This window comes from Frieseomelitta varia, unplaced genomic scaffold (genome assembly GCF_011392965.1).
Source record: "Frieseomelitta varia isolate USP_RPSP 00005682 unplaced genomic scaffold, Fvar_1.2 scaffold_961, whole genome shotgun sequence".
Lineage (NCBI taxonomy): Eukaryota > Metazoa > Arthropoda > Insecta > Hymenoptera > Apidae > Frieseomelitta > Frieseomelitta varia.
Genome location: NW_025110769.1, coordinates 119655 through 134155, shown reverse-complemented (window position 1 = coordinate 134155; position 14501 = coordinate 119655). Strand labels below are relative to the sequence as shown.

Genomic DNA, 14501 nt, shown 5'->3' with positions numbered 1-14501 from the left:
AATTATTGAAAGTTTAATATAAAAAGTTTTCAATATTTATAGTAAATACTGACAATGAACAGTATTCGAATGCGGAAATGAATTTTTAATTGTTCTAAAGTAACTTGTTCCCAAAAAAAACTTTTGTTCCACGAGAACACTACTCAAAATTCAACTTCTTTTTATAAAAATTCTACACGAACAGATATTTCTTTTTTTTTTTTTTCATACGAAATACGGAGAAAAACAAGAATTTTTGTAAAAACGAAAAGAACAACCTGTCAATTTCGATCCTTGATTATAACACAGAAAAGTTATCGAACGAAAGACAAAACACGAGGAGGTAGAAAAAAGAATTTTATATTTGTAATATATCGGGATGACACCGAGTTCTTTACTTTTGCTCGGAACGGAAACGAGGTAAAAGATCAACGTAACGTGGAAATTGTGTATTGATAGAATCGCGAGTCGGACGTTACCGAATTTGCGCGAGACCGTCGTTTCTTCGATACTTACATGTTCGATAATTTCGACTTGTTAATTTCACAATTTCGTCATCGTTTCTTCGTTGAACGGTGACTTTTTCGCCGACGATGAAATCTTTGTGATTTCATCGATCCTGGATTAACGAGCTCGTAAATCTTAAAGTAGCCTTCTTTGAAGGAAATTTATTTCATTTGCGAAACCGGTTGGCAAATACTGCTTCTGTCACGCGACTCGTTGCTGTTACATTTAGGTATATTTTTCATGGAATTTTTTGCACAATTTTTATTCCGATCGAAGTTGCCGTCTCACGAAGCTCGTAATTTGATCGATTTAATTTTGAACGATCCGACGCGAATGTTTCTCCAGGTCAAGGTTCTGTTATTATAAGGTACAGTGTTCCATGATGTTTCTCCAGTTATTTCGATCTCAAAAAAAAGAAGCAAGAAAAATCGTTCGTTTTTAATTTTCATACCAAGAGTATTTCACTTTTAATTTTCTCACGTTATGAATAGCAAAACCTTAATCCACTTTAATGGAAAATGCATTAAAAATCAAATTTTTTAACGTAGAAGTTAATTTTATTTGTTTCTCGTCTCGAATAACAGCATTAGCGGGGAATCTCCATTTTAAGCGACAGCTATCGATCACCACTTTCAAAGTATCCTTCCTCGAACACACTTATAAATATTCTATCCAAGAGAGGGATAGCAACTTCCATTACCTGACTTACAATCACTCTAATTTTCTGATCACTCCGCCACGTCGTAACCAAAAAATGAGCACCATAATTTTACAAACAGAATATTACCAAGGTAATATTACTAAAAATTGTCTAACAGTACAAAACGAAAGCTAGTCATACATCTTCTTTCCGTAATAGAAAGCAGATGGTTAACAACGATAGCAATAAGAAACACCGTCTAATTTTTAATTTAATTTAAAGTTAATTTTAAATTTATCTTGGAGTTTGCTGTTCCACCAATTTGGAATTTGCCATTATGCCAATTAATTTAATTTAAAGTTAATTTTCAATTTATTTTAGAACTTGCTATTTTGTTCATGCCACGTGTATGTACTTATCGTAAATTAAGTGTAAAGAATAAACTCGTAAAATCGACATTTATTTAAAAGAGCTTTGATAGCTCGTATCGAGTTGAACGTCTTGAATGTCTTTATTATCCTCGAGTTGTAACTTTGTCCCTTCTAGGGAGTTTCACGAAGTTTCTAGGTCTTTAGGATCCTTTATGTTTGTTTTATGTTTCTCCTTCCATGGATTCTATGTACTACTGAATTTCTTTACATAAAAAAATACACTGCGTGAAGGATCTTAATTTTCGACGAGGAATTATTCATATTCAATGTGATTTCTTTTTAAGAAAAGAATTGTACAAGATTCTGCCTGGACTCATTTTAACGTGAAAGAAATCGTACGTCAAGTTTTATGCGATCGTTGGAAAAAGGACAGGTTTTTAGTGTTTAACCTCTTGCGCATGTCAAGAATTTTTTGTCCCAAAAGTTGCAATATTTTCTCAGTTTTAGGTATATAAGTATAGAAGTATAACCCAGGCAAAACAAATGATAAATTTATTACTTCTCAATGATTTCTATTCAGTGATATCATACGATACCGACCAGTTCAAAGAGAAAGCGACGAGTTATTTTATACGGTTTGGTCGCTCGTTATGGTCCGCGATCAGTTGCCCAGCGCAAGTGGTTAAATACGCGGTGGATTTTGTCGCGAAGAAAATCCGAAATAATTTAAAAAAATTTATCCGCATTGAATCAAGTGTATCATCAACGTCTGCAATTAAAAAAGTATTGGTACATGTTTTAATACATGTATTAACAAAGTCCAGAAATGGTTTACTATGTACGAAAGTTATGCAATAGTTATATACAACAATAATACAAGTAATATAAAAGTTCGAGGATCAAAAATGTGTTGGCCTGGAAATTCAAACATTCGATCGTCAATGTTACCCCAATGTTAGCCGTGCTGTCTCTTCGCGATTTTTCAAACGACCGAGTAGAGTATTCATAGGTACGAGGTTGAAATGGGCACGATTATGGCCGTAAATCGTCAAGAAAACCGCGAGATCCGACCTGAATCATCGTTTCGGTATTACTCATTGTCAGTAGACAAGTTACAGAAAGAATCGCATGCTCACCTGTCTTGCGTGTCGGTAGATTGTAGCAGCTGTGGCAACGATTGGGTCTGCTGTAATCTCTGAGCTCGATTCTCCGGCGTGTGCGTCTCTTTCTTGGTCGGATCGTGCACTACAGACTCTGTAATCTCCTCGACGTGCCTCTTGTTCTCCATCTGTCACGGAGCAACAACGGAAATCACTGTTTGATCGTGTAGGCTGGATAATTAATATCAGAAGGACGAGTGGTTGGATATTATTTGTTCTGGAGTGATTACTTGACTCTGTTCGTTTTCTTTCTTGTAGAAGTTAAAGATAACACGTTAATCACCACGGCGATCATCGGTGATTGATGTTTCTATTCCTATGAATATTTTAGTTTTATTCTCTTTGTTTTTTTTAGTAAAAGCTAAACTAAAACGAATAGAAAATAAATGAATATGAAAATATTCCTATGAATATTTTAGTTTTAAAAATTCAATCGAAATGAATGTCGTCATCAAAAAATTTCACACTGATACAAATAATATTATGCATGTGTAACTAAATAACGAATAATAAATATAAATTACTGAATAATACTGATAATATAATATATATATGTAAATAATAACATTATATAACATAAAATATTTTGCAACGTAATATTTTATAAAATATATATATAATATTATAATGTATACATTATATAAAATAATTATATATATATTATATAACAATTTAATATTTCCTATAATAAGGATATGTATACATTATATAAAATAATTATATATATATATATTATATATATTATATAAAATAATTATATATATATTATATAATAATTTAATATTTCCTATAATAAGGATATGTATACATTATATAAAATAATTATATATATATATTATATATATATATTATATAAAATAATATTATATAACATAAAATATTTTGCAACGTAATATTTTATAAAAATTAAATATTCCATCCTGCAGGCAGAGCGTACAAGTTTCGAGTCAACGTGTTACAATTATTTCTATTTAATTTCATTTATACAACGTGTTACAATTATAAATTTATATAATTTCTGTATGTCCACGAGAATCTTCAAAATAATTTCAAAATACAATCTCGATGATTTTACATGGATTTTTAAATACGTATCTTCGAATCAAAGAATTCAAAGACCATTGTGCATCTTTTAGTTGCGAAAGTGCACAAGATTTTACGTACCGTAACAGGGTAAAGAGAGACCCGGTGTTCCGCAGAATCTGACGACAAATCGGTGATTTCCGGCTCCACGTGTCTCTCGTTCTCGGTCATGTTTCTGTTCCCTTTTCGGCCACAGAGGCCCAGCAAACAGTAGAAGACCACGCACAAGACTTACGAATTGTTTTTTTTTTTCACTCAACACGCGAGAAGATTCCTCAGTCGAACACTCGGTTTTCCACGTTCACCGATTTCCACGTGATTTGTCTCATTCTGACCCGTCAAATTGTCTTCCGAGGTTGTCAAGGTCCGAGGATAAACGAGACACTAGCGTGCCACAGGCGATAGATGAATCGATTGTTTGAATTAGCCGATTGAATCGAAGGTAATCTAAAATGGACAAACGTACATGGACTTTCGTTGGAAGAAGACTTTTCGTTTTCGAATGAAAAATTAGGAGAGAGCGCGTCGCGTTCAGACAGAGAGCAAGCTCGATGTGTTGGCGCTTATGTCAGTCAAATTGATCATATACAGAATGTGTTCGAACAGTTGCCGTTCGTGAAAGTGAACACTTACAGAAATTTTTTATTGTGCGTTATATGAAATATTGTGATTAACACTGTGGCGATTATATTGGTCAAGTTTGAAACAAATCAAAAAATATATTGAAAAATGCTTAAGTTCCAAATGTTTTTTGTCTTTTTGAGAATTGTAAGAACGAAAAAAATATATATATATAATATAAAATTAAAATAAAAATATATAAAAATAAAATATAAATATATAAATGTAAGAATAAAATAAAAATATATAAATATAAAAATAAAATTAAAATATATAAATTTTATATATATTTCCAAGTTGAAGTAAAGTGTCAAACTGACAACAGTTGTGTCTCATTATATTTACATTGCTAATGAAATTTTAAAATGTTTTAATGTTTTATGTAATTCACGTAATATATACACATATATACATACGTAAAAATTCTTCTATGTTGTGTTGAGATATTTTTGTGACTGACATACTAACAAATTAACAACTTGTTTATTTTCTATTCTTTAATTTCAGTTAATTACGTGTCAGGAGCAGTATTTTTGCGAAAGTTTCTCGTAAGCATTTTCTGACTGCTGATGTGATGGTTGCTCGTAAACGTTGTTTGCAACAAATCTACAATTTTCAAAACTCACAAAAATATTTCATAGTTCGCGAAACATTCATTAGAATGAGCTTTATGATTTTTTTCTTCAGTAAACATTAATTAAGTTCATTGTAATATGTTACACCGCGATACAGATGTAAATCACCGAAAGCATTATTTCATGATCTGTATTTAAAATTGAAAATTGAAATTCGCATTCCACGGTGATATTATAACAAAAAGGTTAATAAATTTTGAGTAATGCCCAAGGTCACCACTTCATAGTTTTATTGGAAACATTTTTCTCTATGGCGAATAGTTTAAGAGAATATTGATAATTTCATATGGGATACCCTATACATATATAAACTGCTAGCAGAGAGGAATTCAGCGGATATCTTATTACGAACTTCAGTTATATAAACTATTTGTTCCCCTGATAAATTCATACAAATGTAATTCTATTATACTTCGAGAATAGAAAAAGAAGTAGATGATAAATGTCAACAAGGATGTATTTTTACGAACGCGACGGGGATTTTCTCGAAATCGAGTTTTTCTTAGATGTAGTTTAGTTTGAAATGACCACTCAAGAGTGGTCGAAGTTTCCCCTAACCGTTGATAAGAAGTTTCGTGGGAAGGAGCCGATCGTTAGATAGTAGGATCCTTTTCGATCGTTCATCCGATAATCCCAATCTCGCAAAAATCTTGGAAGTCTCTTGGTTATTTTTATCACTCTTAGTCAATATTTTATGATAATGCATTCGTCTTTGTAATTTACGTCTTATAAAATTGATTCGATAAATTAAAATCTTACTTCGATTTTTATACTTTTATGGGAAATTTAAAGATTCAGGAATGCACAATAAAATGTATAATGTAAAATGTTTATATGTATATAGAAATGCATATATATTTATAATATATTTATTTATATATATTTTAAAATAATGTAAAATATTTTTATATATTTATATATATATATATATATATATTTTTATAAACATAACTAGAAATGAAATACTAAAATTTTAGATATTTTATACATTTGTTTATTTATATATTTCATATATGTGTGTAACACTTTATTTTATGTATATTTATAATATTATATTTTATATATCACATATTTTATGTATTTACATATTTTATATAATACATTTATCCTAAAGTCTACTTGTCTAAACCTTTCAAGACTTGCCAAGAGTTTCCAAACTTCCAAGATTTCAGAAAATTCTTGAAAATAACGAAAATAACTTATCGATACACGTTTTTGTCGAAACATCGTCAATTTCTGACCAGAAGAACTTATTTCGGTGAAACCATACTCCAAGGATGTCCAATATCCTCCCTAGATCGGCACGCATCGTTTGCACGGAAGTTAGGGCTCGTCCTGCGACGGCCATTCGATATGTCGTCAGAAGTCTTTCCTGTCTACTCTCAACAGAATCGAAGCGTGTCACATGTCATCCCCAATGTCTGTTTGCCCGATGATCGAAGCGTTGACCTTTGAAATTAATCTGATAATACCTCTGTTTAATGGAATTCCAAATATAGAACGTTAATAATAGAACGATAAATTGAAATGATAATGCACAGAAATTGCAGTAACGATGAAGCGAGAGTTCGATTTCGCGGTCGAAGTGGACAAATTCGGACAAGCTTACTCGAACCACTGTTTCGTGGATCACTTGTGTTTTTTTGAACTTGTGCTCGAGGATCGAAATTAACAAGTCACCTTTCGCCTTTAAAATGATTTCCTTCGAATTTATACACAAAACATTTGCTTTCGTGGAATTTTTGTAGAAGGTAACAAAAGTTCCACAGGAACGAGAGTTAGTTTAGAATATTTAGTTAAAAATCTAGTTTTATATTCATTATTCGTCGAATAATTTGCTATGCAAATTGAGCATTGAGTACTGTTTTAATGTCTACTGGTCACGAATTGTCTGTCTTTCCGAAAGGAAATTTTTTATTTTTATGTTTTACAAGTCCTATTCGGACTAAAATTTTTATAATATTATTTATAATATATTTATAATATATAATTATATATACATACATTATATATATAATATATTTATAATATTTTATATTATTTATAATTTTATATTATTATATATTATATAATATTATTTATAATTTTATATTAATATATATTATATATTATTTATAATTTTATATTATTTATGATATAATTTATTTTATAATATTATTTTATTATATTATTTTGTTTGTCTATTCTCGTCGGGACTTGTAACGTAAGAACATTTTCAACACTTCGAAGCAACAAATTCCGAAAAGATCTGTGTGTTTCAAACAGAATCCATTAAAAAAAAGTATCACTTTTCGATCTTTCTCGATCGCTGCTTGTGCTCGAAAAGAATCAAGTAGCCTCCGCATTTCGACGAGAGAACTCTTCAGGAACATTTGCGCCATAGTTATCCTTTATTCGAAACGGTCAAAGGCAAGCGTGGAACACGCTTCTTTGATTATCTCTTGATACCGTACATGTTTAAACGCGTATTTAAAGGAGATAATTAAAAAAAACCGCGAGAAAAGAATTCTTTGTCGCTCGCGGCCTTTAGAAATCTCTCGCTGGCGCCGTTCCGGAAGTGAGGAAAGTTTGTAAAAAGGAGCAGCGTGTTTCCACCGTTATGATCTGTCTGTAACGAGACAAAATGCAAACAAAAAGAAGAAAAACATCCTCTGTGGCGGCTAAAGTAAACCAATCATTCCTTTCAAAAAAAGAAAACCAACGGGATAATTTGGCCAGTTGGGAAAAGTTTCTTTGCAGCAGCAGTTCTCAATCTGGGGATACGCGAAAATAATATTGGCAATGACGAAAGAACACCAACGAAAAGGAGTTAAAACACAGAAACAAAGTTATGGGGTTTTGATTTGAAATGTCATTAGCTTAATCTGAGTCGTTTAATTATTAGCTAAAGAAATTAAAAAGAAAGAGAGTTGAAGTAAAAACGCAAAAACAAATCTAGAGTTTTGACTTGAAATGTTAAATTAGGTTAATTTGATTGTTAGTTAACCTAAGAAAATTAAAAAAAAAAGAAAAGAAAGGAGTTAAAATAAAAACGCGAAAAGAAAGTTACAGAGTTTTAATTTGAAATGTCATTAGGTTAATTTGAGTCGTTCGATTTACTTATTTAGCCAACCTAAGAAAATTAGAAAATAAAACAAACTCTTTAGAGGGAAGAGGGGGAACTCATAAGTGAAAAGCCTAATCAAGGAGCACGGGAGAGAAGATAGGTTGGGAACCGCCGCTTTCGAATATATTTTTCTGCTTGTCACTTTAGTTGTCGCTTTTAAACTGGCTGAAAACGTATCGACGATTCGCGCAAAGTTCTTGAGCACCTAAACTTAAATCGAGCCGGCGACAATTTGCTTCAAGGGTCGATGGTTTGGTTAACGAGCCAGAACTTTCGGAGTTTACTCGATGGTTTTCGTTTCAGTGTTCAATCATTTTTGAGGAGCAATCGGCTGAAAGTAAGCTAAATTTGCGAAACAAGAAAAGAAAAAAGAGCTGAGCAAAATTGGCAGATATTACGCAAAATTATTTACAGCCTTTGGCTTCAGAAAGAAAGTAAATGTTTTTTCCCCCTGTAAAATAATAAAAAATTCTACCGATTTACTAGTGAGGGATATAGTTGGACGAATAACCGATATTTTGAAATGTTATGGTTTTGCCAAAAACATTATAACAATTTATATATTATTTTTTGTTTTTATTACTTTGACGGTTTTGGATTCGTTTTCTTTAAAGGTGTACCGGGTGGGAAAGTAAATGCAGCTTTATTATCGAGAATTATAAAAATTCAAGCTTCTCTAAAAACATTGAAATCTTTTTTTGTTGACTGCCCTTGATCATGGTCTTGAATTTTCTTTTACAAAGATCCCTTAAAACTTGCTATACGATTTTTTTTTTTACCGATTTATTGAATTCGAACATTAAGATTATATGATAAAATTTAAGATTTTCTGAATTTTTATCGCTTAACCCTAACATTCAAAGTTCAATGAAATGACGAAGAATGGAACAAGTAATTTTCAAGAATAAAAGTTATAAAACATTTTTACATCCAAAAAAAAAAGAAAAAAAAATTAGGATCATCAAAGAAAAAGCTTTACGCTTTGAAACGAGTCCAAGTAGATTGTTACATAATTTTTCTTTTACAAAATCATTCTATCGTTATTCATTCAATTGCTGTATAAAAAGAATTTTCAATTTGGAAACCTTCGACGATTACTTGGAAACTATTGAAGAGGACAAATTTAACAAAACCAAAGAAAATTGATGTTTCTGTCAATCGATTGCTTAATACTCGTCGATCCTGTTATCTTAATTTGAAAAAGATATTCTTATTTAAACGTAAATGAGATTCTAATCTCCCTTTACCGACAGAAGCGGTTCAGACATCTTTTCATAGCGTTACGAACGTAGCAGCATGAATTGCTTTGACGTTAGTCTATCGCTTTAACCCCTTGCGCTGACAACTGGTTCGCGGACCATAACGAGTGACCAAACCGTATACAATAATTCGTCGCTTTCTTTTTCTTTTTTAACTCGTCGATATGATATCACTGGATAGAAATTATTAATAAAGTAATAAACTTTAATAAAAATTAATTTAATAATAATAAACTTTAATAAAAATTAATTTAATAGTAATAAACTTTAATAAAAATTAATTTAATAATAATAAACTTTAATAAAAATTAATTTAATAATAATAAACTTTAATAAAAATTAATTTAATAATAATAAACTTTAATAAAAATTAATTTAATAATAATAAACTTTAATAAAAATTAATTTAATAATAATAAACTTTAATAAAAATTAATTTAATAATAATAAACTTTAATAAAAATTAATTTAATAATAATAAACTTTAACTTTAATAAAAATTAATTTAATAATAATAAACTTTAATAAAAATTAATTTAATAGTAATAAACTTTAATAATAATTAATTATTAATAATAATAAAATAACTTTAATAATAATTAATTTAATAATAATAAACTTTAACTTTAATAAAAATTAATTTAACAATAATAAACTTCAATAATAATTAATTATTAATAATAATAATAAACTTTAATAAAAATTAATTATTAATAATAATAAAATAACTTTAGCGATAGTTATTAATAATAATAAACTTTAATGATAATTATTAATAAGTAATAATTATCATTAAACTTGTCATTTGTTTACATTTAAATGGGTTATGGGTTACATTTAAATATACTTAAAACTGAGAAAATATTTAGGTAATTTGGGACAATTGCCTGGCACGTCATTTCAGCGCAAGAGGTATTGTTAAAAAACAATAGCTCGTTTGTTGCTCTTGATTTACATAAAAGTCTCGAAAAAAACGTTTCAAGTCTGGCATCACGCCGAATTCCCGGCGAATTATGCCGAGTAATCCATTGCGAATTTCTTCACGCCCCGTCAAGCCTCAGAAGAACCGTGAAATTGAACATAGCGCGCCGAGCTTCTCTGATATATTCCCCCTGTGTGTGTGTGTGTGTGTGTGTGTGTGTGTCTATGTGTGTTCGAATTCTTCTTTCTCCTCCCGCCGTACCTATGCTCGTATTGTCTCAACGTTCTCCATAATCGTTCTTAGATAGAATTCTGCGTCGTCCACTTCCGATTTGCCACGTTTCTAGTTATATCCTGGCAGTTTGAAAATTCTTTGGATATGGATTCGTGTTTCTATCCACGAAAAGAAAGAAAAATCGCGCATTGAATTTCGTTTATTTTGGACACTGCGTATGTGTATCACTTGCTCGCCACGTGTATCCCGTGCATTTTTGCACGTTTGAATTTTGCATACGCGCGTAAACGTTCGTAATCTAGTCACGATGCTGTCGTTTGTTACCACAACAACGAGACGAGAGATTTTCTGATTTTGTTTTTTTCTTTTGACGAATTTGCACGAAGGATTTCCCAACAAAAAGCACGCCGCGTTTCCCGAAATCCTAGAAAAATCGAGTTCAGCTAACACCTTCGTTTGGGGAAAGCTTCGATTTGAACGTTGCATTTCCTTATTGGATTCAAGCTGGACACGGTTGCATCGAAAATCATAAATGCTGCTTTCCAATGCAGATCGTGGCGCAGGAAATACCTGCTATTATTCCCCGGCCATCTCTTGCCCTTGTATTTCGTGAAACTGTAAATTTCCGATGAAATGAAACGTACGAAAGGATAGACGTAATAATGATAGATTTTCTCCCATGAATAAACGTAAAAGGTACCGCAGCTGATTTTGACATCTTGATTACATCGCTGATGTTTTATTCGTTGTGAGAAATATTTCCGATGAAAGTTTTTGAATGGCTTCAAAGAGAATATATTCTGATATTATTAGCTTCTTCTTTTTTTTTTTCGCGAATGGACACGTAAAAGTCACGTGAGGTCGTATTTTTCGATACATCAATCGACGCAGCTTGACATTTTCTATAAAAAAAAAAAAAAAAGAAAAAAAAGTATCGACCGATGTGTGTGTGTCAACAAATTAATCAAAGCGATACTTCAAAATTTAAAATTTTATATAAAATATCGTATGAAAGACAAGGGTAATGTAAACGTTTTGTAAATATTGTTTTGCGCGTTTCTTTGTTTTTCAGGTGATATTATTGACATTATTTTATACAAAGTTAAAATTGAAATATCCTCCAAGACGACAGTCAATACTAAAAATTTTATTTTTTATTTTATTTTATTTTATTTATTATTTAAATTTTAAGTAACAAATTTTTTTTTAACAGAGAATGTTGTTTCGATTGATGTATTAAAAAAACGTGTAACTTTATTTGAAAGAAAACCACGTGACCTTTACACATCCACTCGTGAAAAAAACTAAGTCATTTCATCCGAAATATTTTTCGAATAGAAACAAGAGATATAATACTCGAGCATTTAAAGATATTTTTTATAGATATGTTGTGTCTGTTGTGCAAATCATTTTCAAATTTTATCAGCATCATTATGAGATTCGGCTATTATAATTGTATTATAATCTATAGAAACAAACCTATACAATATGTATAGGGTGGAAAGAAATGTTTGTCCATGGCTATCATAGATGAATTTTATACCTTCGATTTGATGGAAATAAATGTAAAGAGTTGTATTCTACTTATCACGAAGATAAAGCTAATAGTCTTTTGAAAAATGGCAAAAAACTGTCTCAATCATTTAACACTGCCACTCTAACAGCGATTTTATGACTCTAAACGCGTGGATATAATGTTTATATTTCGAATAATGTCAACAGTTTTATTATTTGATTAGACTCACACTGATGCTATAACTATGATAAATCAAATGTTAATGAAAATAATCTATTATCCATTTTATCTTAATAACAAACCTTAGTAAACTTTAATTATAAAAATAATAATTAGTAAACCTATTATTCATGCCTATTTATCCTTCTCTAAATATACGTTTGCAATAAATATCTTGTAATTTCTGCATTTTCAGATTTTAACAATACAATTATAATAATCGTGTTTAATTTCATGTATGCTGATTTGATACATTAATTTATATATTTGTATTATATAAATTATTACTCTGTATAATTTGCATGCGCATTAATGTTTTATCGAATAGGTATTACACATTCGCAATGAATATCTAATTTTTACATACATTACTATGTCGGTTTCAAATTTTAACGTAATTATAACATAATCGTAATAGCTCTGTCTTATTTTTCAACTTGCAGATTTTCATATATTTTTAAGGAAACATAATTGAGGAAATAGAATCTAAATAGAAATTTTTTTCACCTGTTATGATAAATATTCCATAATTCTGCATATTGTTTTTCTGCGTTCTCCCAACTTCCAGTTTAAACGCGTAGTAACGTGTTTGTCTATTTCTTGCGATACTGACAGAATATTTTAACAGTGTGTTTTGTGTTATGTGTCATGTGTTCAAATTCAATTTACAAGTTGCTGCACAACATCAAACGAAAGTGTAAAGTACGAACGAAAAAAGAACAGGTTCTTTGATACCAGTTTGACTTCTCGCCAAAGTGCATTTATCCGGGTAACGAAAAAATGCGAGCAGCAGAAAGAACAAAAAGAACAGCACAGCAAACGCAAACCTGTCGAATCAGATTCGCAACGATTGGAATTCAGAGGCTGGCGGAAATCAACGCTCGCGGTTTCGCCGATTTAATTCTCGTCCCGTTTTCTTTCTCTCTGTTCACTGTGGCAACGTCATTTCATACCGAAGGATTTCTGTTTAAAAAAAAAAAAAAAAAGAAAAAAGTGAAACAAAGAAAGTGAAACAAACACACGAAACGAAATGGATGAAGAATTCACTGGCAAAGTTATCTTTGGCAATTCTCGCATTTCGAAATGGACCTCGGCTGATTTTCAGTTTGTAGACTCATTGTTCCATTGATCGAGTTGTTCAACGGTTCGAGTCATCAGTCCTTGAAAGCTGCTACTATAGCGGAAAGAACAACCAATTATAGTCCGCGTTCCAGTGTTTTAGTTCGAAAATAAATAGCGAAATATTTTTGGCGGCTGGCGGAATAGACCGCCGGTTATTTATACAAATGGCAGAAATTTGTTTCGCTTGCCTGGGTATTTTACGCGCCTGTTTTCGTATCACGCGTGCATGCCCATTTTCCAAATATTTCTGCACTTTCAAATTTACCGTACACGCGTACGAATTCCCATTTAAACACACGCAAGCGTGAATGAATTTGCGGTGGTACAAATAAATTTGCAACGATCACGATGATTGGCGAACTGCTTCAAATTTTGTAGTCTTGTTTTCATGAATTTAAGAACACCTTGGTGATTTACTTGCGTAATGTCGTGACATAATACGTTCTACGTTGAATGTTTTATTTGAAAACCTCGGCGGAAAGACAAGGATGAACAACGATTTTTCACGATTTACAAACTTCAGCCAATTGCATTATCAATTAATTTTATTTTATTCAATATCGTTCCTCTCCTTTTATCCGAATTAAATATCGACTATATTATTTTCCAAAATATTTCACGGATATTTTATTCTTGCGATATTACGGTTTGATATCAAACTTTGTAGACTTATCGATCATTTTTGGAGCGCTTGTATATTTCGATTTGACGTGTCTTTCTTAAACTATGTGAGTATATTGAAATATTCTCATCCAATTGTTAATCCTTTGAGTGCTTAAAATTACCAAAAATTTAATGCATTCGTCTAGAACAGCCAAGCCCATGTCAGTACAATCGATTTCAAATTTTCTTTGTTTACAGTTTACTAAAAATAGTTATATTTTTGTTAAAGTCAATATTGATTTTTCTTTATAGATAGGAACATACTTGATCGTGCAAGTCTATTTATTTTAAATACTATTGTTTAAATTGTAATGGTTTGTAATGTGTATTAAAGACCAGTTATTTCATCCTATTAAATGTATATAACTTTTTATATTCTTGCGCTTTTTAAAGCTCCAATAAGCAAACCAGTCAGTTTATTATTGATTATAAAGTTATCTGTGGAGTTAAATAACGTGAACAGT

At 30.7% G+C, this 14501-nt stretch overlaps 1 protein-coding gene across 1 annotated transcript in view; it reads right to left on the bottom strand.

Annotated features, from left to right (window-relative positions):
- The window catches only part of LOC122538098, a 44471-nt gene that overhangs the window by 19681 nt on the left and 10289 nt on the right, over positions 1–14501 (bottom strand). Inside the window, exons 2-3 of the mRNA XM_043671862.1 lie at positions 3822–4187; positions 2634–2785 (exon numbers count right to left, since the gene is read on the bottom strand). Coding sequence (XP_043527797.1) covers positions 2634–2785; positions 3822–3911 — 242 coding nt within the window. The 5' untranslated portion in view covers positions 3912–4187. The remainder of the gene's footprint in view (positions 1–2633; positions 2786–3821; positions 4188–14501) is intronic.